This window comes from Phaethon aethereus (genome assembly GCF_964289735.1).
Source record: "Phaethon aethereus genome assembly, chromosome: 3".
Taxonomy (NCBI): Eukaryota; Metazoa; Chordata; class Aves; order Phaethontiformes; family Phaethontidae; genus Phaethon; species Phaethon aethereus.
The window spans coordinates 10769857-10797395 of NC_138576.1; the positions used below are offsets into that span (position 1 = coordinate 10769857).

General features: G+C 39.5%; 1 protein-coding gene across 1 annotated transcript in view; it reads left to right on the forward strand.

The window, feature by feature from the left end:
* The window catches only part of LDAH (lipid droplet associated hydrolase), a gene marked incomplete at its 3' end in the record, with an annotated part of 114949 nt that overhangs the window by 82134 nt on the left and 5276 nt on the right, over positions 1-27539 (forward strand). Inside the window, exon 5 of the mRNA XM_081997077.1 lies at positions 18251-18333. Within this exon, the coding sequence (XP_081853203.1) occupies positions 18251-18333 (83 nt within the window). The remainder of the gene's footprint in view (positions 1-18250; positions 18334-27539) is intronic.

Below are 27539 nucleotides of genomic sequence, written 5' to 3' on the forward strand. Positions count from 1 at the left end.
CAGTAATATTTTATCACCTGCTTCGCAGGAAAAGGGGCCAAAGAATAACAGTCTTTAATATTTTCATGTTTCCTCTGCTACTGTTTATTTTCCTGTGTAATGCCTGACTAAAATGTTTGTTTAATGTAGTCGGACAACTCACCTTACCAAGGCAACACTTAAGCTGACGGAAAAACCTCACATCTGCTTTATTCTTTCTGTGAGTGAACTAAACTTTTCCTTATTTCAGAGTAGGATGCTCGTATTAAATTACTGGAGGAAGGCAATGACTTTTATGTATTTATAGTCCTATTTATTTTTTAAAGTCAATCTGCTTCATAATTTACCCCATTTCCAAAAGAAAGAAAGAAAGATGTTTAACAAGGACTTTTATTACTTGCAAAAGCCTTTACTTTCCTGTGAAAACCTTGTGAAAATAGTAATAATGTGGAAATTTCTCACTGGGTTTATTGCTGTTAATTATTCCTCTTTTTCTTCTTGGGGGAAAAACCCAATGTGAAAAACTCCCATCATAAATATTACTCATAAGGCATGATTGTTTTGATAGTGGAACTGCTGATCATTTCCATGAAATGTGAGGCAGAGTTGGGATTTGTCTGGGGAAGGGGAAATTGTTTATTTACCTCTGGTGGGGTTTCATCCCCAGGGATACAATTTACTTCCACAAATCTGCAGCAAGTCTCATAGTGTGTTGCAAATGACATGAAAAAGGAAGGGGGTAACATCAACAAAGCAGAAGGGTTGTTGAAAATAAGTATATGCCAGTTAAGGGCTAGCAGCTACAGTTGCTTTGTGTTAGCCAGTGCCAGGCAGTCATCTGCAAATTGGCACTTTATTTTCCCTGTGCCCAATACAAAGCCCCCTGAATTCAGGGGAAGGATTCCCTTCTGCAGTAGGCTTATGCCTTTTGTCTTAGAGATGTCTGTCTAAACTCCCACAAGGAACATCCTAAAGTAGAGCTTGTGGCTCACTCATAATTTGTGTTACTGGTTGGGAATTTAGCTTGATTCATTGAACCTCTTCACCAAGCTAGCAGTTGTTCCATGCAGTTCCAGCAAAGCACTTAAACACATTTTAAATCCATACCCATAGGTAAACTAGCATTTAAAATTTAAACATTGAAAACTAAACATTTGTGTGTGGGAATAATTTTATTTTTTTTAGATTGACATTCACAAAGCTGCTAACTAATGCAATACCTGTCATTCCGTGAGACTAAAGGGAACACTGGGCTGGATGTAATTCCTACAGTCAGCTAAAAAAATATTGCGGTCTGCTTTGCTGCTACTACTTGTCATGAAAATATCCAGCAGTGCTCAGCATCTCCCTTGCTTAAATCTTTAACGTGACAATATTACCAAGGAGAAAACTCCTACAGAGTCTTCATGGATCTGTGGAGGAAACGGTGGCTCATCTTGAGGGGTGCAGGAGATTGTGTACTGGATAATGCAATGGTCAGGTGTGTTAAAAATGAGCTGAGTTTATGTTTCATGAAGGGTGGTGTACCAGTCAAAGCCACTCCACCTGAGAGGAAGTTCACCCCATTCAAAGGTCCAGTTGCTGAATTCCATCAGGGTCCTCAAGAAAGAGTCAGCGTCAAGTCCTAATCCAGAAAAGCACTTAAACTGACCACCACAGAGCTACTCACATGCATAAGCCCTAGTCTAAAGGAGCGTATTAACTCCTGGTAGAGCTCAGGCAGGAACCAGAGTGTGGAGGTGCTAAATTACTGTGGACAGTGTCCATCCTGCCCACTCGTGTGGGACTGAGCACCACCTACACCAGGCCCTTCTATGCCCCTCCTGCAGGGTAAGAGAGCAGATCCTTTCCACAACCAAAAATCTGGACCCTAGCAGAAATCCCATCATCACAGCCATCTGCCAGAGTATGTGAGAGCTTAAACTGGAGATCAATTTCTCCAGCTAAGGAATATAATAATTCCTGAGTATAATTGTTGAATAACTTCTTACTTTTGCCTTCAGCCTCTACTATGCTTTCTCAAGCTCAGCTGACTGATTTTCTTGTCTAGTTCTGATCTTCCTGCTGCTATAATGCCAATCAGATTGGAAAAGTCTGTCATAACAGTTGCAGCTATTTCTGCCTATTTGTGTCAATCATGCTTATATATTAACTGTTATGTTTTCGTTCTAAATTCAAGTGTAAACCTTAGGAGAACCCAAAGACAATGTTTACATCTTGTAAACCTCTAAACATCAACATTTTATCTAATATGTGTGTGCAAGTGTGGAGGCACATGTTCCTGTGTTAGTCATCCTTGATACTAAACAGTTCCTTCTGTTTGATGTTTTAAACAATAAGTTATACAATATTTCCAAGATTGCTGTTGGCAATAATTACCGGTAGAAAATATGTTTTCCCCATAGGAAATTACACTGCTGTTTGGTATTATTAGTTCTTACCACTGTTTTCTGACTCCTTCTGAGGAATGACAGAGATTGCTTCCTCAAGAGCAAAGGATAAACTGGAAAAGAAACTAGTGTTACACTCCTCTGAAGAACCTTACGATAAGTTGGACGACTTACCAGGAAAAAAATGTGACCAGATGGTAGTACATTCCCTGAGGAAAACTTATTTTCAGAAGTTCAATACGCTTTTTGCAGGTCATTTTGATTTAGCATGGGAATCCAACCTAGAACTGATTCATCACTTTGCAGTTTAAGCAATTTTGCTTTAGAGTTTAGTGGACTTTTGAGAGTCAAATTACAGCACGTCAAAGTACAGATGAGCTCTGTTGCGCATGAAAATAGTAGTCTTTGGCAGCAATTGCCCCATTGAAGGCAAATCACTTTCTTCTTGTACTCTCTGCTTGTAGTTCCTCAGAAGGACAAGCAGAACTCTGCAGGCATATCTGCAACTCAGTGTTGAAAAGTCATGGATTTAGAAATAGACTGTAAAATCTGTGGTGCAGAAATGATGTTTTTCCTGATATTTTGAATAGCCTCTGACACACTGAAGCCAAGCCCTGACTGGGACAAACTTTAGTGCTCTCACACAGTATAACTAATTCTTAGTTACAAAAAAGATCCAATGAGGCAGTCAGTTAGGGATCTTCCCTTTTGCTAAAATTGCCATCAAATTATCAATTTACTTTTGTGTTGTCCAGTTTACCTTTACAGAGGTCAGGAATGGGAATCAAAGCTTGCCAATGTTTTGCATATTTCAAAATATTTCTCAAGCATTTCGTAATACCAGATTATTGTGAAATTATCCTGCTGCCAGGCAGATTTACTAAGAGAGGCATCAGTGAAGTCTTCTGGGAGAAGGAGACTAAGAATTTGTGGAGGTTCTGTGAAAGTCCGTCGTGTGATAGAAGAAAGCATCGCTTCAGGCTTTTCTGTGTGCAGTACTGCCAGTACCTGACAAAATGTGTCCCTGGTCTTTACTGTGGTCCTTAGCCAATGCAAACAAGTCTGAAGTAATAGCAATAATAGCAATTAAATGGCAAATGGTGAAATAGCAGATGCGTTCTATGAAAAATTTGACAGTAAATGATAGTTTTGCAAGGCAGAGCATCAGAACTGTCCTGGGAAACTGCAGTGTCAACATGGGAAAGAAAGATGTATGGAAACAAACTATAGAGAGTGAGAGACTAATGACAGTGTAATGAGTTTGCTTGTTTTTCACAGGGTATAAGATATGGTTATTAAAACCACTGTACTTCCTCAAAAGAGTATTTGCAATTATGCATGGGTGTACAGAGGTTGCAGCACTTTTCGGTCAGACCAATGTCATGGGAGCTTTGGTTTCCTTAACCATGAAAAGGTAATTAATGTTGAAACATTTGGTAAAGAAGGCTTGAGGATGAGTTTAAGGGGAAAGGTAAACGAATCTATATCATTATGAGCAAAAGTGTGCTCATGAAGGATCTAAAATTATGGTAGACAAATTCATAAGAGATTGAAGGAATACTGGCAGGAAGATGGCAGATGAGCTAGGTGACATGCAGATAATATAAATTCCAAAAGCATGGGAAATAAAGTAGTGTTGCAAGCCTTTAAAAATCATCAAAACTATTAGTTAATTGGCTTAACAGACATAGGTGAGATAACTGACAGAATTAGAATATCACTATGAATCAATATGAAGGGACATAACTTGCTCGGAAAAGAAGGGCAGGGAGAAAGGAAGAAGATGGATGGACTTGGCTTTACATCCAGATACTAAAGACAGGGAGACCTGTTGAATATTACATCAACCAAACCCTGACAGATGGATGCGTGAGACTTCTGAGAAAAATTCCGAGCCATTCAAAGTGCAGTATGTGGTGTGCTTGTTGTCTGCAGAGGAAGGAATCTGGCTACATATAGGCTGCTCAGCTAGTTCTCATAATGCATTGCCTTTTACATATGTATATATAAATATAAAATATATATAAAGCAAAGAAAGCAATTGGCAGAGAATATATGGCAGTTTGATACAGGGAATTTGAAGGTGAAAAGTAGACTGGCTTAATATATTCACAAAAAAGGAAACATTTGTGGTAGGACAGAAATACTTAACATGTCTAGAACATAGAGCTCTGTTCATCCACTAATCCCCTTAAAATCCTGTCATGGTCAGTGGAGAGATACAGGTAACACTCGTCTAGTCTATCTAGGTGAGATAAATTTTAGGGTGAGATGAATTTTGTTCTTTCCACTGTCTGTGAAGGGAGAAAAATTAAGCTTTAGATATCCACATTTAATCAGGTGGATCTTATGACAGATATCAAGAAATTTTGACCTTCAAGGAAAAAAATAAATAAATAAGAGTTATTTAGACTAAACAAGGGGCAACTGAAGGACATGGTAAGTGTTTTCAAGTAAAGGAGAATAATTTAATCCACGTGTCCGTGATAGATGAGGTAATGTGTAATGGAGTAGATTGCAACAAAGATTATTCAGATTAGATTTAGTTAATGATAAGAATGGAATTCTAGACTGGATTTCCTAGGAAGATAATGAAACTTTCATCATCTCTGCTTCCTAAGGGCAGGACAGATAAGTATCTGCTGAAAATGACACGATATTATTGAGTCTCCTTAAGACAAAAAGACCAATGGAGATCCCTTCCAGCCCTACAGTTTCACACATACTAATTAAAGATGCAAGAGTAGCATCCAGAATTTCAGAATTCTAATGAGGGACAATTTACCATAGTAAGAACCAAGCAAAATAGATGAACAGATGCAACACTGAATGTTTGAGGAAACCAAAATATAGGCAAATAATGTCAGGCATTAGTTAAAAGCAGATCCGAAAGTTCAGAAAACGTCTGATTGAATGTCTGAATGAATCTGCATTCTGCAGGTTGAATGCAGGATACAGAAACGTTATAGTAGGACCTGCCAAATGTGGGTATGTTGCCTCTAGCAAGAGGCTAAATGAGTGCAAGACTTGTTATAGCACTGGAGTATGATATCCATACTGTTTAATTATTCATGAATTTTCTGGTATGGTTTTAGCCTCTTCCAGCTAGCATTCTCCTAGTATTCAGGCACAGTTCAGCAGTTAGCACTGCCGTGCACTCTTCCCAATAAGCACTTTGTGTAGAGGAGAAATTCAGTTCTGTGAAAAAAAGCTATTCTATTCCATTTGGCCTCAGGGCCCCAAAATACTTCCTTGGCTCCATTTAGCATAATGGTGCAGATATCGCCCATATTTATACCGGCAAAAGCAGCACCAGTTTGGTTGTTGGAAAGCAGTTGAGAGAAAACAGAGTGTGGAAATTTGACTTCACAACTGTCAAAGCAGACGCTGAGAAATTCATAAGTCAAAGCAAGAGATGGTGTATTTAATGTCTGGAATGGGGTAAGATAGACTAGGAAAGCCGTTTTACAAAGTTATCGATCAGTGAAAAGAGGAAAGGCTATCAAAAGCAAGCCAGCGTGGAAATACGTTCTTTATAGACTACTGTTTATGGAACAACAGAGCAGATTGTGCTATAACAAATGAGTACTTGGTAGTGATATAATTAAAAGCAAACAGTAAATCATCATTTTCCAAACCATCAAGCCATGTCCGGAAGAACTATACTATGCCCTCAGTTTAAGAGTAAACCTGTAAATCTCTGTCATCAGAGTAGTCAAACTAATAAAGAGCTTTGCTCAGGCCTTTATGTAAGTAATATGGACTAAGTAAGCAAGTTGAGGCCACTCTTCAATTTTTTACTTGAATCTAGTAGAATTGATCTTCAGTACTTGTGACCTTGATAGTACGTTACTAACCTAGCAAGATGTTATCTTAGAGGTCGTGACAAATATTGCTCAAAAATTAGTTCAAAATTGAGTGAATGTAAGCATTATTATGCTAACTGAAATATACTGTTGAGTTACATAGGAGATAATATCTGGAAGTGAGATCCAAAGCCCATCCTGTCCAGTCTGTCATTTCCAACAACAGTCAGAACAAAATGCTTCCAAGAAAAAGGGGCAAAATGCTGCAATAGAAGAGTCTATAAAACATAGTAAAGACATCATTCTTAGAGGTAGAGGCTTAAAGACCTGAAGCTTTTGTAGTAGTATGTAGCTCTAAATTTTGATTGTAGTTCGTTAAGAGAGTTCTAAATATTTGTTGACTTCCAGTGTCTTTGTTCTCACTTGCTAATTTCTTGGCCCACAGGCTGTATCCTACGTGCTGCATCATATGTGCTGTAGAATGGATTTCCTTTTACAGGTTCTGATATTTCTACCTCTTAATATTCCTTTGTACTACAAATGAGTTGCAGAAGATTTTTGAGTAACTGAAGGGATCTCTTCTGGGCCTGGTTGCGCTTTAGATTTGTGTTTTTTAATCATAATGAGCTGTCTTTTATTAAATGCCTCAAACACAAAGGAGGACAGAGACCAGCTGGAAAGTGTTATTTGACTGAAAAATACATGAATTAACTAAATGACATTCAACCTGGAAAAAATGAAGCTAATAGAATACATACGAAGGAGAAAAAAGTATCTAAAGTATAGGTTCTCCATAGGTGGGGAACATAATCAAGGGAACCAGAAGCAGCGGATGGGTGAGGGAGACCAGCAAGGGTGATAAAAGCTCGCAGTGCTGCAGGGTGTCAGAATACCCTGTAGAAGTATAGAGAATACCCACAGCCTGCACAACAGCCATGAGAGAGTCACTGCTCTCTTAGAATCACAGAATCACAGAATCTTTAAGGTTGGAAGGGACCTTCAAGATCATCAAGTCCAACCATTAACCCAACACCACCATGCCCACTAAACCATGTCCCAAAGTGCCACGACCACACGTGTTTTGAACACTTCCAGTGATGGTGACTCCACCACCTCCCTGGGCAGCCTGTTCCAATGCTTGACCACTCTCTTGGTGAAGAAATGTTTCCTGATATTTAGTCTAAACCTCCCCTGTCACAACTTGAGGCCACTTCCTCTTGTCCTATTGCTAGTTACTTGGGAGAAGAGACCAACACCCACCTCACCACAACCCCCTTTCAGATAGTTGTAGAGAGCGATAAGGTCTCCCCTCAGCCTCCTCTTCTCCAGACTGAACAACCCCAGTCCCCTCAGCCTCTCCTCATAAGACTTGTGCTCCAGACCCCTCACCAGCTTCGTTGCCCCTCTCTGGACACACTCGAGCACCACAACATCCTTCTCCCACAGTTCTAGCTGAAGAAAATTTATTGATTTCTTGGCAAAAAAAAGTCAATAAATTAGTTTATGGTAGCCTTAGTAAGACAGCATAAGAAGTCTTTCTCCACTGTCTCTATTCATCTGCTTAGGGGGTTGGTTGGTCTAAATATAGTAAGAATAGTGTCATCAGTCATTTGGGAAGCATGATAGCATCATGGAATCATAGAATAGTTTGAGTTGGAAGGGACCTTTAAAGTCCATCTAGTCCAACCCCCCTGCAATGAGCCAGGACATCTTCAAATAGATGACATTGCTCAGAGCCCTGTCCAACCTGACCTGGAATGTTTGCAGGGATGGGGCATCTGCCACCTCTCTGGGCAACATGTGCCAGGGTTTCACTACCCTCATTGTGAAAAATGTCTTACTTCTATCTAACCTAAAAGCTACCCTCTTTTAGTTTAAAACCATTATCCCTTGTCCTGTTGCAGCAGGCCCTGCTAAAAGTCTGTTCCCAAATGATGAAGGTAGGGCTGTGGTCTCCTTTTCCTTTGAATTTGTCCACTGTGGAAAATCATATAATAAGTTCTTCCAAGGTTAATGCTGTTGAAATTGTGCTGTCTGGACCTTGAAGTAAAAATTTGGCTTCATGTTTCTCCCTGTACTCATTCCAGAGCATAGCTCCTACTAACTTACAAAATAGAGCAATATTTTGATGTGTGGGACTTAATAAATTTACACCTACAGCCACAATCTTGTTGATAGAGTCAACATAATCTGAAGCCAACAGAAGTAGGGAAATGAAGTGAGCTGGGGTAACCCTTTGTAGTCTTTTGTTTATTTTAGTCTGATGAACAAGCTATTAAAGAATGTGTGTGTGCATCCATTAAAGTGTCCAGATTGGGGCTATCTTCACAACCACTCATTTTTGTTGGAAAAGGAACTATTTTGATTATTTCCTGAAATTCATTAGCCAATGAAGTTGAAAATGTTTTTTTTTCTTTGTTATTGTCTCTGTTGTTTCATTAGTATGGCATCTCTTTCTGTCTATTTTTACTGTCACAATAAATTCATCTCCTTAGGCCAGCAAAGATACAATATTGTTTTTACGTAATTAAGATACCGACTACAGAGCAAAACCACGTAGAATGAGATCTGGTCATGGTACCACAACACAGAGTTGATTTTTAAATTAATCAGGGGCATGTATGTCTCTCAAAGTTTATCAGGGTTAGGTTGGCAATACTTGACCCTCTTTTATATTTTACGGATATGTGCGCTGTGTCGAAGTAAATTTTTTTAAGATTTCTTTCCACACAGACATAGTTACAACTCATCTTGCATTTCCACAGACAACATGTGACCCCTCAGTTTCCAGTATGAGTTAACGATTAATCTAGCCCTAATCTAATCTTTTTCTTGCAAATAAGCAAGCAAATAATCTTTGGATATTCAATTATCAAGCAAGTGTAAAGACTTGAGGAAAAGCATGTATTTCAGTCCAAGTACAGGAAATCTCTGTATTGCTTCAAGAATCAAATGTAAAGAAAAAGTTTCTCTGTCCTGAGTTAGAATCATGTTTCTTCCCTGAAATTCGCAGAGCTTTCCAAGTTCCAGCATAGATCTGTTGATATCCAGAGAGTCAGCTGACAACATATCGGTTCAGGATTTAGTTCTAAAATTATTAGAAAGTAATAATAATGCTGTTAGACATGTGTTTCTTCAAAATAGGGAAATCTTTTATGTAATGTGTTATTTGCTTGACCATTGTGGATACATCAATGTGTTTCAAGTCCAACTCAATAGATACAGGTATTCATCTAACAACTCACTAGTTGAATTGGTGCTTAAATAACCCTAAGCACTGAAAAGCTTGATTGATTTCAGTCATTATTGTTTGTGAAAACTAATAATTTAGCTGCAGGATATTAAGTCCTTGCTGTGACACTTTGGGTTAAAGAGCTACCAATGATATAAAGCACTCTTTTCTTTTCTGGATCCTTGGTTTGAGCCCAATCAGGGTTCCTCTATCACAAAACCACCACAAATAAATCAAACACGTTTTGGCACAGTTTGTCGTCTGTACTTAGCTAATGTATGAGACTAAACTGACACTGATCCTTAATCACCTTTAATCCATGGGAGGGAACGATCCTACCAGGGCAGGAGAAAGGTCATTGGCAGGATCATGGGGAGAAACTAAGCTGACAGTTAATTTCATAAGCCTGATCTGGGAATAAATGAAGGGCTTCCATTTTCAAGGTAATCTGTGTATATAAGAGATCTGCATATAAAAAGTTAGGATATTTTAAGAAGGTATTTATGTGTTAAAAGCACAATGAACACAGTATTTGGCTGTTAAAACTCTGATTTCTCTTCTAAGCTTTAAGGCTAAATTTATTGCTTATGATAATTATATAATTAAAAATAGATTTTTTCATTACTAAACTCCGGTGACCTGGTTGTGAATTACAAGGGGTATCAGCAACTTGAGGTGGAGTAGAATGTTTAAAAAATGCTTTTGGGATTCTACATCCCTCTCCAGGTTCATTGGCCAGTTTCTGTAGATTTGCAGCCACATTTTCTTTTTTTTTTTTTGAGAAGTGCTTTTCCTCTTTTAGTTGCTGTGTGAAAAACTCACATGAAGGAATATTTACAGAGGCCATGATCTCACAAAGATTCATGTTATATGCTTCACTTTCTGTACTTTGGATTATCCCACTGACCCAGGCCGACTCATAATTTATCAGTCTAGCATGTGCATAAATACGGATTTGGAGGAATGAGATTAGACCAAGAAAATTCAAGAAAAAACTTGCTGAAATTGGCTTCAGACCGTTAAACCAGATAAACAAATTGACTAAGTAAAAATACTTTGGCAGGAAAAGCTGAAGAGCTTCCATACCTTCCTCCCCTAGAAATCCTAGGCTAATTCAAGACCATATCTTTAGGAGCCTGTTTCCTAGAGGGGAAACAGGAAAACAGGGGTGTTCCATGCAGGCAAAGGATGAGAAAAGGGTGAACTTTGTTCTTTTCTTCCAAAGTCCCTTCAGGAGAGGACTACAATTTATGTATCCTCAGTGGATGGAGATGGCTTCTTGAGTCAAATCTCTGCGAGCCAGAATTTAGGATTCAACCCCGGCCTTGATATTGCAAACCATCCATGCTGAGTAAAGCGCTCTCAGGTCATTGTGTGGGTCTCTGAGCAGAGTTCTGAAACGCTCACATGCATTTCCATAAGAAGTCCATTCTCATTTCAGGGTCTGAATATCTAGGTTACCAAAGGAACCAATGTATTTGGTGTTTACACATCTCATCATAGCTGTGCTGTGGTGGGCTTCTTCAGATGCTGAATGTTTTCATGACCTATCACTGATTAAGTTCCTCCTTCAGCAAGCAGGTAGAACTGTCTTGCTTTCAACAGAAAACTGTATCAACTGCACAGCTTTTCATGAAGCTCATGCAGACACTACATGTACCTTCATTTCATGACAAGATCAGCTTATTTCAGTTGAACCAAGTATCAGTTAGGGTTTGATGGAAGATTTGCCTAGTTCAAACTACAGGATTGTTCTGATCCTTCAAATATTTAACATTATCACTTAAGCATTCCTGTTAAAAGCAAAGAGGCAGCAGATTCTACACAGCAGTGTATGTGTGTGCAGTATTTTGTCCTCCAATCCTTTGGTGTTGGCTTCACTAAGCCAGTTTAGAGATAGATTTGAAGTTCAACAAGTACAATTTTCTCACAGAGACGCATCTTGACTTTGAGTACTTACAGTCTCGCCCTTAGCTCTGTTTTTTATGTATTCTTCATTAGATAGCTTTGAAGATTTTTGTTACTTTCTCACTGTAAAATGCAACGTTCAAGGTAGTAGTGGGCGGTTCTAAAGGGACATTATCAGTTTGGCTCTGTAAATTTCATTATTGTTAAAGAAATATATTTTTCAAGAACTAGCTAATAGTCATTATGTTTACACAATGCTTTTCACTTCAAGTATTTTTAAGACAGTCTACAAAATCCACTTCACTGTCATAGCAGCCTGAAGCATGTTTTTAAAATGAGGAAACTGAGACATACAGATTTTGTAATTTGCACAGGGTCTCGGAGGACTTCAGTGATAGTTCAGAAAAATTCCAGGCCTCCTGACCTTTCATCCCACATTCAGTCTTATCTTTCACATGTAATGATTTTTCGGAATGCTAATTTCAATCTTACTTTGTCTTTACTAAACTCCAGATATCTCTTTCTCCAGCGAGCGGTGAGATAGCATGGTGAATGCCAAACAGATTGAAGCTACATGTTCACCCTAACTTCAACATGGCCACCAAGGTCACAACTCCAATACAACTTCCACACAGCCCATTACGGGAATTCCCCATGTTTGCATTTTGAGCCAGGGTCCTTGCAGACTCTTGGAGGTGCTTTATTTTGTGCAGCGACTCGTGGTGAGGTGATTTTGGTGAGGCAGCTTCATCACTCAGGAAGTTCAGCAACTGGGCTCTAGGTTGCATTTCGTATTGTACTTGAAGTCATGACAGCCAAAACCAATAAACATTTATCCAGGACTCTTGGTAGTGATTCTGGGAATCTTTAGAGACTTTCAGCTGAAGCAAGGATCAGCACTTGTTGGAAGTCTTTCCAGGGACGGTAACGCCAGGTAGCAAGAACTGACAAGGTGATCTCACAAGATGACCTTCCCCTGCATAGCGTAAAGAAAGATTTCAGAGGCCATTCGTTTTGCATGTCTCAGCTTCTGGTTGTGCCCAGTTCACAGCCTGATTTTCAGAGCTGCTGAAATGCTCATAGTAACAGTCCTTGGGAGCCTTTTGAGATGGCTTTCTAATTACACACAAAAAGCAAGTGAATTCTTCTGAGTTCTTGCCTTTGAAAAAGCAGCTCAATATTCATGAAATAAGGAAACAGAACAACTTTTTTTTGCAAAAGGAAAGAACTAAATATTCAAAAAATGCCAAGGTTAGCAGAGGATAGCATTAGGAAATAGCAGAGAGATTTCTCCCTGAACTTGTGACTTATCTTTTGAGAAAAATAGCTTTTCTGAAGAAGCCCAGATTGACATTGCACAGCAAGAGAGATTACTATTCCTGCTCTATAATGGTATCTCTTTCAATATAGCTTTCTATAGCCATTAAACACCTTACAGTGTAATGTGGATTAGAGGGAAGCAGTAGATTCAGGCTATTTTGACCTTAATAAAGATTTTTACAGTGTCTCCCGTTAACGTTCTTATATCAAAGTTTGGGAAATATAACATACCTGAAACAACTACCAGACAGACGTATGACTGTTTGGAAAATGGGATTCAGGAGGATTTTTGAAACTGGAAAGATGTAACTAGCAGGGTTTTGTAACAGTCTTATCTTCATTCCTTTACTATTCAGTAGATGTGTTGGGGATGGGACTGATGGACTACAGTGTGTCTTTACTGAGTTTACAGATAGTACCATGCTAGAATATGCTGCAGATGCACTGGAGAGGGACAGGATCAAAATGACCTTCACAAGCTAAGAGAAGCCTTTGGGGTTCAGGGGGGGAGAATGCTGTCGTTCCTTAAAGAGCCAAGTTGTTCTGCACGTAAATTAAGTACAAGGATGCTAAATCACTGTTTAAGCAATAGTTCCGCAGGAAAGAAATCCTGGGAATATTGTGGGTCACAAGCTGATGTGGGTTAACATGTCATGTTGTAAAGTGAGACATCATTTTCGTACATAGCAAGACGTACATGGGCTGAAAGAGCTACAGTTCTACTGTTGAAGAAAGAGACACTCTCTAGCATGAGCTGAAATACTGTGTCAGTAAAATTAAAGAGAAAGATGAGCCACTGGACCTATCCAGAGGAAATCAAGGAAGAATGATAGCAGACCTGGAGAACAGTACCTTTGTAGGTATTTTCCCTAAGATTAATTGCATTAACTGTGTCTACAATTAGAGGAGCTCAAGACAACATGCTTAGATGTGAATGTGGCAAATACGTATGCTTATCAGTTTCCTGTGGCAGTAAGGTTCACAGTTAATCGCATATGACATTAAAAAACTACTTCCTTTTATTGTTTTGCATTTTATGTATTATGCTGTGAGAGAGGGAAAAACAGTGTTCATGAAGTATCATGAACATGATGGCAACAACACACCTGTAAGTGTACTTTGACTGTTTGCACCACCATTCTCAGCTTTGCTGTGTCCCGCAGAACTTGTGACTGTCAGTATACAAAGTTCTTCAGGTGTGGTCATGTTATGTGATTGTTATATTGATATTGTTATGTTATTGGCATTGCAGACTTAAGTATAATCATCCTCCTACTATTTATGAAACACAACATATGATTTGATTGGAATTTTGAGTAAATGTGCACAGTCAACAACAGTCCTCTTGGGGGTCTCTGGTTTCTGACTCCATTCTTTGCATTAATTTAGAAGGTTATAACGGAAAAGACTATTTTTTTTTTTTTTTTTACTCATGTATGTTGCTTACCAGTTCTTCAATTTGAATTTCATTTGCTAGTGTGTTGATTTTTTCTCTCTCCACTTTAGGTCTCTCTCACATTTCTCACTGCCTGGTCCTCACAAACTGACTAGCGTTGTGTCCGGTGCAAATGCTATCAATAAACTACATGTCCATTGACCAGATCATTAAGAAATAAGTTACCCATGACTTGAATATGAAGCTGGATTATAATCTTAGGCCAGGATTCATCCCATTTCAATTGGGGCACTTAATTCAAGTTGGGCTGATAAAGGTCTAAAGGCCTTATCACTGAAAAGAGAGTCGTCTTGAGAGGTGATTTAACCCACCCCAGAAATGGTCAAATCACCAGGTGTGTTCAGTGATGATTTACAGATTTTAGTAATAATCACTGCTTACACAAATACACAAATGTATTTGTGATGAATCTAGACCTTATTTCTTGCTGTGATGAAAACCATCTAATCTAATCTAATCCTAATATTTTTTCGTTGCTTCCAGATACATTTTTAACACATTACAACCTTTCATTTTACAGTTGTTTAGTTTCAACCAAAATTTATTATGTGAAATGTAACCGAGAGCTTTTAGAAGACCAATAATTTTTGTCATCTGGCTGTGTTTATTGAAATATTCAAGAAATTATACATCAGTAAAATGCGATTTTCCTTTGTAAAACCAGTAGTGATTAGACATATTTTACTCCCCAAACCACTGGAGAGGGTGATTTTTACGTAGCAGGATTGTTATCAGCTCAGCAATTCTGTATTTAAGGTTCTTCAGAACTCTTAAATATACCTTCTAGCCCTGATATATTCTGTATTCTCCACTGTTGCTACTTCTTGATACCTCACTACCCAAAGAGAAATCATTGTTATTGCCAGAAAAAAATTATAGAGAGCAGAAACCTCCTGAATGTTTTGAACAACAAAGATGCATGTGAAAAAAGGACAATCAGTTAGCTTCCAAACAGTGTAATTATCTTCATTAAGGACTCCCTTAACCTGTACAAATTCTGCTGTAGGCCTCTTGTTTCTGATATACCTAAGGAATATTTTATTGTTTATTTTTAAAACTTTTTGTGTTTGTTCTTGGAAACCTACTTCTGCTCTTTGCAATTTCCTCTTACTTAACGCCTGCTGAAGTTTAAGTTCCTGTTTATTGGCTTCCCTAGGATCATGTTTCCAAAGTTTGAAGGATTTCTGTTTGGTTGAAATAGACTCTTGAACCTTGCCATTCATCCGGTTTAGCTTAATTCTGCCTTCCTGGTTCCCTTTCTTGCACAGTACACAAGACTTCAGAGACAGCTCCTTTTAAAGTGCTGTCGTTATTGCCTTTGCTGGCTTACACTTTTACTTTTAGGATCTTTATGACTAATCTAAGTTTACTAAGTATGTGAATTCCACTTAATTTCTTATTTTTTACTGCACACAATGCATGAGCAACTCAGAAATATGAGCAGAACCCACCAAGAACAAGAGGTAGGACAGAGAAACCAGTAAGAAGGGAGGAGTACTTACTGTTCCCACTTTTGCTGTATGAAGGTGGAGAGCTACCTGCAGAACCCCAGTAACGTTGAATGAACCGGTATGTGTCAGGTTCTGCACTGATGGCCAGCAGTATTTTCATCCCTGCCTACCATCCACTGCTGATGCTGCAAGGTGATGGCAAAAGTTCTGACTGTAGGTAGGCTATCTATCCACCATGTCCTAACTAACAAGAACCTGGATCGACCTGCTAAAATCCTTATATAATGGTTTGGGTACAAGTGCTATTGCCACAGATACCCTGACAAATCCAGACTCTTGCAGTTAGTGTTTTGTGAAATCTTGTCAATCTGTAGTAAGATATATCCATCACCTGAAGGACCAGTACCTAGGGTAGCGAGGGCTGCTCTCCATGTTCTGCCTTTCCTTCTGACACAGAGCAATGCTTTTGACAGACAGGTAGCTTCATTGATAGGTAGGAGTTTTGGGCATTAAAGTCATATTTGTCACATTAGAAACAGGAATCAATCTGAAATTTTTTAAATACCTAGGGAATTCTTTCTTGTCTTTCATACCTCCTATTTAAGGTTTTCGTAGCTGATTTTGAAGGTGTATTCTGTGTGTTCTTCTAAAAACAAAATTGTACAATGCATCAATTATTGGAGCTGAATTGAGAAAAAGAAAACCAATGTCAGGGCATGAACTTAACAATACTGTAGAGGGACAAACTTGCCAGCCGCACACAGGATTAGATGACCAGGTTGCTAGACACCAAACTGCACAGAGGCTCCTTTGCCGAGTAGAATAGGACGGGACCAGCAAGTTTGCTGGACTGTGTATATGATGTCACATCTGCAACCCTTTCATCTTGTCTAGGAAAGGAAGAACTTGCACTAGCTGCATTCAACATTTAGTCGAAAAAGAGAGTGTGCTGCAGACATATAACGGAATTGCATCTTCTTTGGCTGGCTCAGTAGTAGATACTACTAGGTTTTTTGGGGTTTTTTTTTTTTGCTTGGGAGCACTGGCTTTGTCTTTTAACATTTGATCTCTGGAGCCATCACTCATGTCTCTGGTGGCGTTCTGTTTCCTTAGAGCACTGCTGGAATTCAGCCAACTCCATGTTTTGGTCACCACCAAAGGCCTATGTGATTCCCATTTTCTCCTCAATCACACATTGTGAGAATATATTACTCCTGCCTCGGAGAAGTACCAGATCCAACACTGTCATTAATTACTTGTGCACAAAACTTCATTGGCTCAGATTAAAAAAAAAAAAAAGAGGTTTTAGTATTTTAGAATACTTTCAGTCATTCTAGGACCTGGAAATTGAAATGCTTTAAGGAAATGTAGCCATTTAGGGTCTTCCACAGCAAGAGGTGAGAAAGGAGAAGAATATTGTCCTTCATTCCCACATATAGGTTATGAATGTCTCTGTGATCCAACAGACATAGAGGCTTCTGATTGTGAGGACAGCACAGTAAGCTGACTGAGCAAAAGAAGAGGGTAAAAGAAGTGCTAATTCTTCGGATAGTGTTATCGCACATTTCCTTAGTACAGTACTGATGTCAGAAATGGGTAGTGCCTATTAAAACTGGGTAAGTCTGAATACCCTTTGGAGGACCTCTCACTATCTGCAGGTGTAATGGAACTTGGTTGGTCATGTAGCAACTCTTGACTCTTCAGCTGAATACATGAGATTTATTCTAGCAGCAAAACTCATAATCTAACAGGTACGTGCTTGTTCAAAGCCAGGTTTTGGACTGTGCACTGAAATGTCTTGCCAAGCTTCTGTAGGTTCGGTTGTAACAGAACCCAGGCTAGGTGGACACAGTGTGATCCTTCTGTGTCAAAATGTTTAAATGTATGAATATTTAGGCATCCAGGCAAACTGACCCACTTTTCAGAAGTGCTTAGTTCCCACTGCAGTTTAATATACATGGGATCTGCTGGAACTCAACGCCTCATAAAATTACACTGCTTTTAATTAGGTGTACAAACAATAGACTCAATCATTTATGTCTCTGAGACAGTATCTTGCAGACCAGTGCACAATAAATTGCACTGAGCCATTTTTAATACTTTCCACTCCAGAAAGGTAAGCATTTGGTGTCCAGTCCAGTCCTGTCTGGGTAAGTACCGTCAATATTATACAGGACTGCAGTTTTCAATAGTACTTGTATTTGCCATTATTTTTTGTTATGATGAATCCTTGAATGACTTGCATATTGAAATGTCAATAATTTGATAGTCTTTTGATTAACAGTGCCTTTTAATGAATGTTTTGTATTTAAAAGCCCACTCTTGCAAACACCTCGTGGGTGATTTATCATGCTTACCTTTACCTTTCAAAGTTCCTTCTCTAGTCAGTAGAGGGAGAGTCATCGCTATGGGCTGATGCAGAAGTCTGTAAGGTAGATGGATAGAGTTATGTTCCAAAGGTGTCTTTCCCTTTCCATTAATGATGGAATTAATTAATGGTGGGTGACTTAATTTAGTGTATATGCCTTTTTGATGATTCAGTCAGGTGAGGTGAATTCTACCATTTATGCCAGTAGAATTCTTTTCAGTGGGATAGTCAAGATGAAGACTGCTCTAGGTGCCTTACCTTTTTGCAGGGTTGGTCCTATATTGTTTTCTGTAAAAGATTTGCTGTATAATTACATTATTGAATGTTTCTTTTTCTGCAGCCAACATCTTGTATATGGCAAGCCAAGAAATGATGAAGGTTGTGGAGAGGGACAGTACAACCATAAAGCAAAATTTAAAGAAGGTAACTAATTAATCTTCAGAGTTTTCATGGGAAGTCTCCATGCATGAGGAAATGTTACATCCAGTTATATTTGTGCAAAACCAGAATTCCAGCACGCTTGATTCTGCTTTTATGTTAGTGTCATTCCATTGACTTTGGAGAAGCCATTAAAGGGATCACTGATCATTAAAGTGTCATTGATCCACACCTTTGTAGATGTAGCATTCACCACTATCAGATGTAGTATCCCATCTGGTATGTTTTCCTTGGTGGAAGAGGAACAGTCTGTGTTCTAGCTAAGCCTGAGATGTGGTTCTCAGAGAGGCCAGTAGTTACCTGGGTTCTGATCAGACAGGGAGATGGCCAGCCAGGATGTGAATGCAGCCTGATTGACCAAATCCTCTGACTTTGCTGCTGGACAGGTCTAGCAGAACATGTACCATCTGTGTTGTGTGGTGTCAGTTAATATCACGGTATTCTGCAAGCTCGATTTTTCCATCGCATCAAAACATAATAGAGAGGAGTCAGCAAAATTATTAGGGCTCCACAGTTTGATGCATTTGACTGTAGTGTAAGAGAAAAATACAGACAGTGCATTCCTTGGAGACTGAGGCTGCTGCTGTACCAATAAATGAAGCAGTTCTGGGACCTTTCTCCTACACTGAACTTTCTTGTCTGTATGGATTTATTGTTGGAAGAGATCCTAGTAGACTTTTGGTCTGGACTGATAGCATTCTCCCAGTCAATTCCCAGGCATAGTTCTGGGGTTGGCACAGGCCAGGAACTGTTCCTAACTGGACCTTTGATGTGGTCACCCTCTTTTGGAGGCTGACAGAATTTAGTAGTGTGGCCATGGTCAGACAATTTCAGATGGCTTGTGAGCCAGAAAACTGTCATATTTAATAAACTGCTATTGGTGTGGCTTCTGTCTGAGTAGATAACCAGCATATTATTCTACCATGTTCTCTTCCTTCCCTCCATTTTTCTACATCATCTCTATGTTTTTTCTGGGAGAATGATTCCAGCACTTTGCACTGGCAGAGATTTTCCGTGGAGAATGGAATTTTCTAGGACAGAGGTCCTAGATCTCTGTAAGGTTACTTGTGCCTTGTAAATAGATATGGTACAAAGTTCACTTCATAAATCAGTCTTTCTTTTTGGGGGCTGAAAATGGATTTATTTTTGACTTCTCCCATTTGCCTTCTCTGCCCTTTGAAAGGTATGTTCAAATGTTTCAGTTCTTGTTTTTTTAAAGCTGAAATAGCACATGTGAACAAGGAACACTACACTACACTAGACATGCCTGGTTTTTTACATGTTTTTTGCAGCACATTCAAAGTTCTCCTGCGCTTCAGGTGGAATCTCGGTGAAGAAGCTGAAGGGCTGATCTTGCAGACTGCAAATATTCTCATTGTCTTAAACAAAACTTTCCATGGGTTGATCCAAAGCCAAATGAATCCAAAGAAAAATGTTGATTTTACTGACTGAATCACCTCTCCGAGTGTCAGGGAGCCACAGGGTCTGCCTGCTCACTGAAGGAAAGGGAGCTGTGAGCCAAGGGTGACCCAAACACAGGCAGTTCCCTCACCAAGCAGAGTCCAGCCCCACAGCACCCTTGACTGTCCCAGACAAGGCAAAGCAATGAACCAGGTCATAGAATCATAGAATCACAGAATCTTTGGGTTGGAAGGGACCTTTAAAGGTCATCTAGTCCAACACGCCTGCAATGACCAAGGACATCTTCAACTACATGACCTTGCTCAGAGCCCCGTCCAACCTGACCTGGAATGTTTGCAGGAATGGGGCATCGGCCACCTCTCTGAGCAACCTGGGCCAGGGTTTCACCAACCTCATAGTAAAAAATTTCTTCCTTCTATCTAAATTAAAATCTACCCTCTTTTAGTTTAAAACTGCTCCCCCTTGTCCTATCGTAACAGGCTCTGCGAAAAAGTTTGTCCCCATCTTTCTTAGAAGCCCCCTTGAAGTACTGGCAGGCTGCAATAAGGTCTCCCCAGAAGCCTTCCCTTCTCTGGGCTGAACAACCCCAACTCTCTCAGCCTGTCCTCACAGGAGGACACTCCATCCCTCTGATCATTGTTGTGCCCCTCCTCTGGACCCGCTCCAACAGGTCCAGGTCTTTCCTGTGCTGAGGACTCCAGAGCTGGATACAGGACTTCGGGTGGGAGAATCCAGTCAGGAGCAAAAGGAGACAAGGCCAGAGACAGGACTAGAGACAAGGCTACAACATTGGTCCAAAGTCCATCCAGGAGGCATGGCCAAAGACAGAACAGAAAGCAAGCTGCAAGGTGGGATCCATCCAGGCAACAAGCTAGGTACAGTGTAGGTCTGATGTCAGGCTAGGACACAAGGCCAAGGGACAGGGCTGGAGACCGATATTCCTACAATGTAGCTTGAGAGGCAGAGACTAAAGGCGAAGAACAGAGATGGAGACCCTGGACCCATGGGCAGGGAGTGTGGGTTGGGATCCCAGGTAAGGCTGGTGAGGCCTGTTAGTGCCCTAAAACTGAAGGTAAGTCTTTACAGGTTATCGTATTATGGTACAAAAGTGAAGAGTTTGAAGGTTCAGGACTTCAGGTGCTTTTGGAAATTTTAATCACAAGCACACGTGCTTGAAGTTAAGCATAAAAGCTTTGTTGGATGAGGACGATAGTCGTGACAATCAGCTCCAGTGACTTCAGATGGTCTACTCAGATACAAAATACTTATTTCTTGTGCTGAATGAAGGCCCATAGCCAACAGTAAGAGTTTGCAGGTGTCCTAGTCTGCTTCATCTGTGTTTTTGTTGACTCTGTCAATCTAAGCATGGCCTTGGCAGGCAGGAGCTTTTTTAAACCTGTGTTAACTTTCTTTTATTGATTCTTCTATGTCCTCATACTTCTGAAGTGGCAAACAGACTCAAGAAAACAAAAAACTGAAGCGAGCTTATAAGCAGTTGGCAAACTGAAGAAAAAGCAGGTCTAAAAATGAAGCTAAATGCTTCTCTTTTTTCATCTTGTAGTAATTTCTGGGAATGTAAGAATTAAGGAAAAATTTTTGACTTGGCAATAGGTTAAATTTGAAGTGTATTGACAATAAAAATGGCCTTAACTTATAAAGGTTGAAAGTTTATAAAAACAGGAACTATAGTCCAAGTTGCTATAGAACTGGCAAGCTGTCACTTCAAAAAATTTATACTGTTTAGTAGTCACTGTGATCATATGCTAAAAGCCAATCTTAACACCTGACTTTGCCAGCTGCTGTGGAATAGAAAAGTTATTTCTGGATCTTATTTGCATTCTGTGATCTGAAGAAGAAAGAAGAAGACATACTAAATTATTCCAATCTTTCCATGCCCAGGTTTAACTATAATTATTACCAGTTAGGGACCAGGAGAAATTTTATCTCCAGACCCTAGATTCTTAGTCTAACAATGCTAATTGCTCAAATTTATGTTGAAAGAATGGGATCTGGAATATTGTTTGGATAATTAAGTGAAGTATTTAACTTCTCATCTTTTAAAGAAAGAAGTTGTGCACATTAAATAGCAGTGGAACTGTATGAGGTTGGAGACCTGTCTTCTAACAAAGTAGTATATGATAGAGCATTTAAAATATTGGCTCTAAAGCTATTCGTCTGGATCAAGTGGTACATGAATGTAGGCTTCTTATGCAATGACACAGGGAGTTGTGATAAATCACAAAATCCAAACAAATAAGGTAGGGGATACTGATATAAGATTTGCATATCTTTGATGGTTAATTATCATTAGCTGACTGTCTAAGCCAGCTGAGCTCTGTTCTTTCACTGTATTAACACAACTCCCTTTGTTGACAGAAACTGGAGGCAAAGGTGCTACCGCACTAGAGAAAGTTTATTGTAATTCTTGCACAAAAGGACGCGGACGTAATTCCGTATTCTTAAAAGATGGATCAGCACTGAGCATCACGGAGCTTTTACAAATAGAATAAAAATTTTAAAAGGAAAGGGAAAATGGTTATGTTGGGCATTCACTAGCATGCCTGTGATGGACAAAGATACTTCCATATAGAGGCTCTCTCCAGCACTTAACTTTTTAAGTCTGCATCATGCCACATTCATTGCTTTGTTTTAAAATTTAGCCATATTGACTCTTTTTTTGTCAAGTAAGCCTATAAGCCTGTTGTAATCAAGAAGATAATTGCATGAAAGGGTAAAACTAGGGTGCTTGCAGAGGAAATTTTGTTTAAAAAAAATCACGCCTCTATATTTATTGAGATATATTTTGTTCATTACTCCATGTGTAATAAACAGTAGTCCTATTTTTAAGTGTAGGATCTGCTCCAAAGCCCATCTAAATCAATAGAGCAGCTCCCACAGACTTCATGAAGTCTTGAGTCAGTTCGGCAGTGAACTTTCTGTAGTGGTTCATAATTGCTTAAGGCCGTAAATCATCTCCTCCAGCAACTGAAAATCATGATTCTTTTGGTTAGAATGTTAAACCAAAAAGAGGTTTATATGCTCCTTCAGTGTAGTTCTGCCAGCGGTCTGTTGTAGCAGATACATTGATTGTGTAAGGAAAAAGACAGACAGGAAACATCTGAAGTAGAGATACAAAGATGAAAAAAAATCTGTTGTCTGAGAAGAATAATTTTTAATCAAGGTGGGGGAAAAGTATACACTGGAAGTTTATGGGCCGAGGGACCTATTTTCACTCAGATTGACGAAGTCTGCATTAGGCGTGGCTTATAACAGCTGTTAGATGGTTAGGTGGGGAAGAAATTCTCTTTTGAAAAAAATTAAATTCATGAAATATATGTTTACCACTTCCTGCTTATTTCAATGGTGTCTTTAGGATTTAAAGTAACACGAGTTTATATTTCACCAGTAATACCATAGAAAATATGTTATCCAAGAGTATCAACTAAACAGTGATATGCAGAGATTTAGAGTAAAAACTACAAAAATGCATTATTTCCCTTCCACAGACAAGTGCTAGTTTTTTCTTTTGAAAAATTGTCTTTGCTAAAGAAAATGTTTAAAACTAAGCAACCAAGAATTACTTTGACCCCTGAAGCAGCTGTTTCGATGTTGCCCAGTGGTTTTTTTTAAGTCTCTATAGACATCCACAGGGGTTTAGTAATTATTCCCAGTGAGAGGAGCATGATCTGGAGATAAGTGGTTAAAAGGATACTACAAATACTTTGCCTGCCCACAGCCTGAGTGAGTTGCTTGCATACATTTGTGAAAAACCTTCCAAACACTCTTTCTGAATAGGTGCAAAGTGCTGTCTCGAGCCAAGGACACCTCTTTTTTGGCTGATCTCACATCCTTTTTGGCCGGCGCTCCCTGGAGGTGCAGAGTTGAAGTTAGGGAAGTTGCACATGTGCTTGGGGATTTTGGTGCCTGTCATTTAACCACAAGAACAACTTTCTCTTTGAAGCAGCCAGAATGCCTAATCAGGCATCAGCAGTTTCTCTCCTCAGTGGAAAAGGATCCCAGTGAGCATTCAAAAAGTCCAATGTACCACAATATACTTACCTGTGACATTTCACTTTTTCTGTAACTGAGCTCCTGTTACCATCGTTCATGCTGTGTATTATTCTAATAAAGAAGCAATGGCATGAATTTCCAGGATTTGGGGGTTGGGTATAAGGTGTGTGCTACACAGAAGGAGCAAGGACAGCAATATTTTGCCAGCCTTCTGAAGAATACTTAAGAAGTTACCATCCAACCCTCACTACCCCTTAATCGCTTCCCTCTGCCACAGAGCTGATTGCACGACCGTGAACAAAACTGTCCTTTACGGCCAGATGCTGATCCTGGTGTGGCAAGAGAGATCTGACTGATGAACCTTGGATAAAGTCCCACTGAATGTAGACAGTGTCAGGCTGATATTCTGAGGGAGATACTGTTTGCAGCAAATATGGTTGGAAGAATCTGGCCCGGTAATACTGTTGCTTTAATAGTGGTTTCAGGTCTGTTTGGTTTTATTTTGGTATTTATACAGACTTGACTTCTGAAATATTCATGTTCCTGACACATCTAAATATATACCCTTGAAACCCTTTTAAGTCTTTTAAAGTAACATAGATAGTATAAATAAGTTAATCACCCCGGTTTGTTGATAAATTCTGTGCATCCTTCTTAAAAGCACATTTTTAGTTTGCATTGAGCTTGACCCTTCATTGTCTGTGAGAAAATAGAAATAGAAGTGGCCTCGCTTGATCTCTTGGGTCTACGTGCAGAGCAGCCAGTAGCGTTGCGAAGAAACTGCAGCAAAGTTAGAGAGAAGCCCTTTCCCCTTCCTCAATTTACCAAATTTCCAGTTAGTACCAACAAAGACATGAAAGCAGGGAGCCTGCGCCCAGCCCGTTTGGAGGAACGCCGTACCCGACACCAGGGAAGGAGGTAACACATCTTGAATTATGTGCAAAGTAGCTACTATGTCTGGCTGTGTCTTGGGGTTTGCATCTTAATTTCTCTGAAAGTAAAATGTTTCTCCACTCCCTTTCCAGACGGGGAAGCTGGCTTTGTTTATTATTTACATCGGTTTAACAAAACTGAGCACATTCCTTACGTTAAATAAAATCGCCACAAATACTTGAACTACCCATTACACCTTTACTACAATGCCTACAGGTTAGTATTTAAAAATAGCATTGTGTACTCCAGCTTATCAACTGCCTCTTCTCAAAACAGTTCAGCAGAAAAAGTTTGGCTTCATGCTGCCCTTGGAAAGCTGAGAAATACCAGTTCTGGTAAAACAAGCTGAGAAGCAAGTCCCAAAGACCTTGCCATCAAACTGGCTGATCTCAGCCATGGCAGGATCACGAGAGGAGAGAGATGGTGTCCCGGAGAACGGGATCCCAAAGCATTTAGGGCTTCCTAGGGCAACGCCAGCTCTTTGAATTCTTCCCAGCAACTGATTAGTAAAGCCAAAGTACAACTGAAGCAAGTCCAAAAAAAGTGTCCTCCAAACCAGCGTGTTCCCATGTCGTTTGTACTATTCTTTTGGCAGGATAAGGTGGAGATGCTTTCATAATTCCAGAGAAGCTAAGTCATTTTCTGTAAACCATGATTGAAACTAAAATTAATTCTGGTCTAATGCCTTTTAAACTAGTTTTCATCCAAGAGCAAATGAAACTATGCGCTGGTTCCTGTTGAGAGATGTCACCCAGAGAGAAGCTGCTGTCTCTCTCAGTGAATGCATGTGGGAATAATACTGATAAGAAGTTAATGCATCAAAGACAAGGATTTCAGCAAGGACACGGGTACAGTCTTGCTTGCCATTGCACGTGTGCCGCTAGTTCATATCCACAGAGATCAGTCCTTTGCTCTTTGCCGTCAGCTGGAGTGGTGCCTGCCCGTGTAATAAGACCCTAAAGTTGTTATAACATGTACCAAATTCCAGAGAGATAGAGGAAACTCAATTAATATTTTTTAACTTTTTGGATTTGTTTTTCAGTGTTGACCTATGACAGCTACAGAAGAGGCATAAAAGAAATCTCTCTGTAATTTATACTTCTGTGACCTGTCATACATACTAAAACAAGTGCCAGTGCAGTCAACTGCAGGAAATCTTTATTATTTTCTTAGAAACTCTTTAAAATGTAAACATCCTGTTGATACAAATCTCAGATTCTTCTAATGTTTACTTAGCAGCTGCCATCATTGTGCAGTGTCTGAATACACATACCATATTACAGGGTACTGGGCTGACGGAGCCCTATTCTGACTTGTGTTTTATTTTACAGAAGCTAAGGCTTAAAATACTTCTGAGCAAAGCAGCTTACAAGAACATAGCTGTTATTTTAAAACTATTTGAGACTTAGAAATTGCGTAACTATTTCAAATACGGTATTGAAATGTCCAGGAAAGATAACCCACATCCCCTTTACTCTGCCCTCGTCATTGGATCCTGAAAGAGGATGTGTTTTAGTCACTTGTAACAAGCAGGGTATTGCATCAGGGATCATACAAAGTCTTTGTCATGTCCAGTGGTAGCTGCCATTACCCTTCTGAGTCAGGAATACCTGGGAGTCTCAGCATTCAATATTGCAAAAGAAGAAAAAATCATCCTCTTGCCCTTATGGCAGAAAAGTTAAAAAATGCAAATACTGAAAAGTTTAAGCCCAGAAGAAAAATGTAGAGAACTTTCTACTTACTGTTTTGTAAATCTGTTTATTTTTAAGCTAGTCTCATTATTTTGGGGGCCTGACTCACCATTTTTGAACGCTTAAGTTGGCAACAGTTTTCCATTGCTGGTACAGAGGTTGTGCTGACTCAGGATGTCTTTACAGCCATGCACAGCCCACAGGAAAATACGTGCTTTACAGATCCATGCAAATCATATAGTGCAAGCCGGTGTTTCCTACCATTAATGAAGATCCCATGTGCCTCTGGTTACACGTGGTTCGTTAGTTATGCCTGCCTGCGTGCTGCAATAGCAAAGCTCCTGGATGGTAAAATGAAGATGAGAACATTTTGATTACGGAAACTTTTGTTTAAATATGTCTAAAATGAATCTATCTTAATATATTAGGAAAATAGGTAGCATCCTAACGTCCGTATATTTTATGGCTGTGTGTGGCATAGGCGAAGAGCACAGACATTTTGTCATTCAAAGGGACACCCTCAACGCCACAAACAACAGTCAAGTATCTGTCAGGTTGAATAGGCCCTGTACCACCATCCGACCCCTGACAAAATACACCTTGATTGCAATCCTGCTTTTAGATTTTGTTACATAATCCGCTAATAGTGAAGCATTTTGAAAACAATTCTGAATTCTGTTGGCAGTTTCTAATTAAGAAACAGGTATGTTAAAGTTTTAGACTTGGAGGCGTACGCACATAGACACAGAGTGCACACAGCAACATCTGCACATGAGCAGACAAATGCAGTTCCCCAAGTCTTCCTGTTATAAAACTGTTCTTAGTTGGTTATAACGTACCCCAAACTTTAATTGCATGTATGGCACAAGTGTCTATCCTACCTTGACTGACTTTTGTATTTCAGTCAAAAGGGTTCTACAATGTCTACAAACAACGCTCAGGGGAACATGCATTACTTTCTCATGGTAAAAAATCCTTGGCTTGGAGAAAGAAGCTATTCGTTCCAATGCAGAGGAGATACGTGCTGAGCTAGTATAGAGGGAACTAGTGAGTGAGGGGTAAACAGAGAAGCAGGAAGAACCAAAGGCTCCATTTGTTTGGCCAAAGGTAGGCTTCTGGTGCTATATGAGGTGG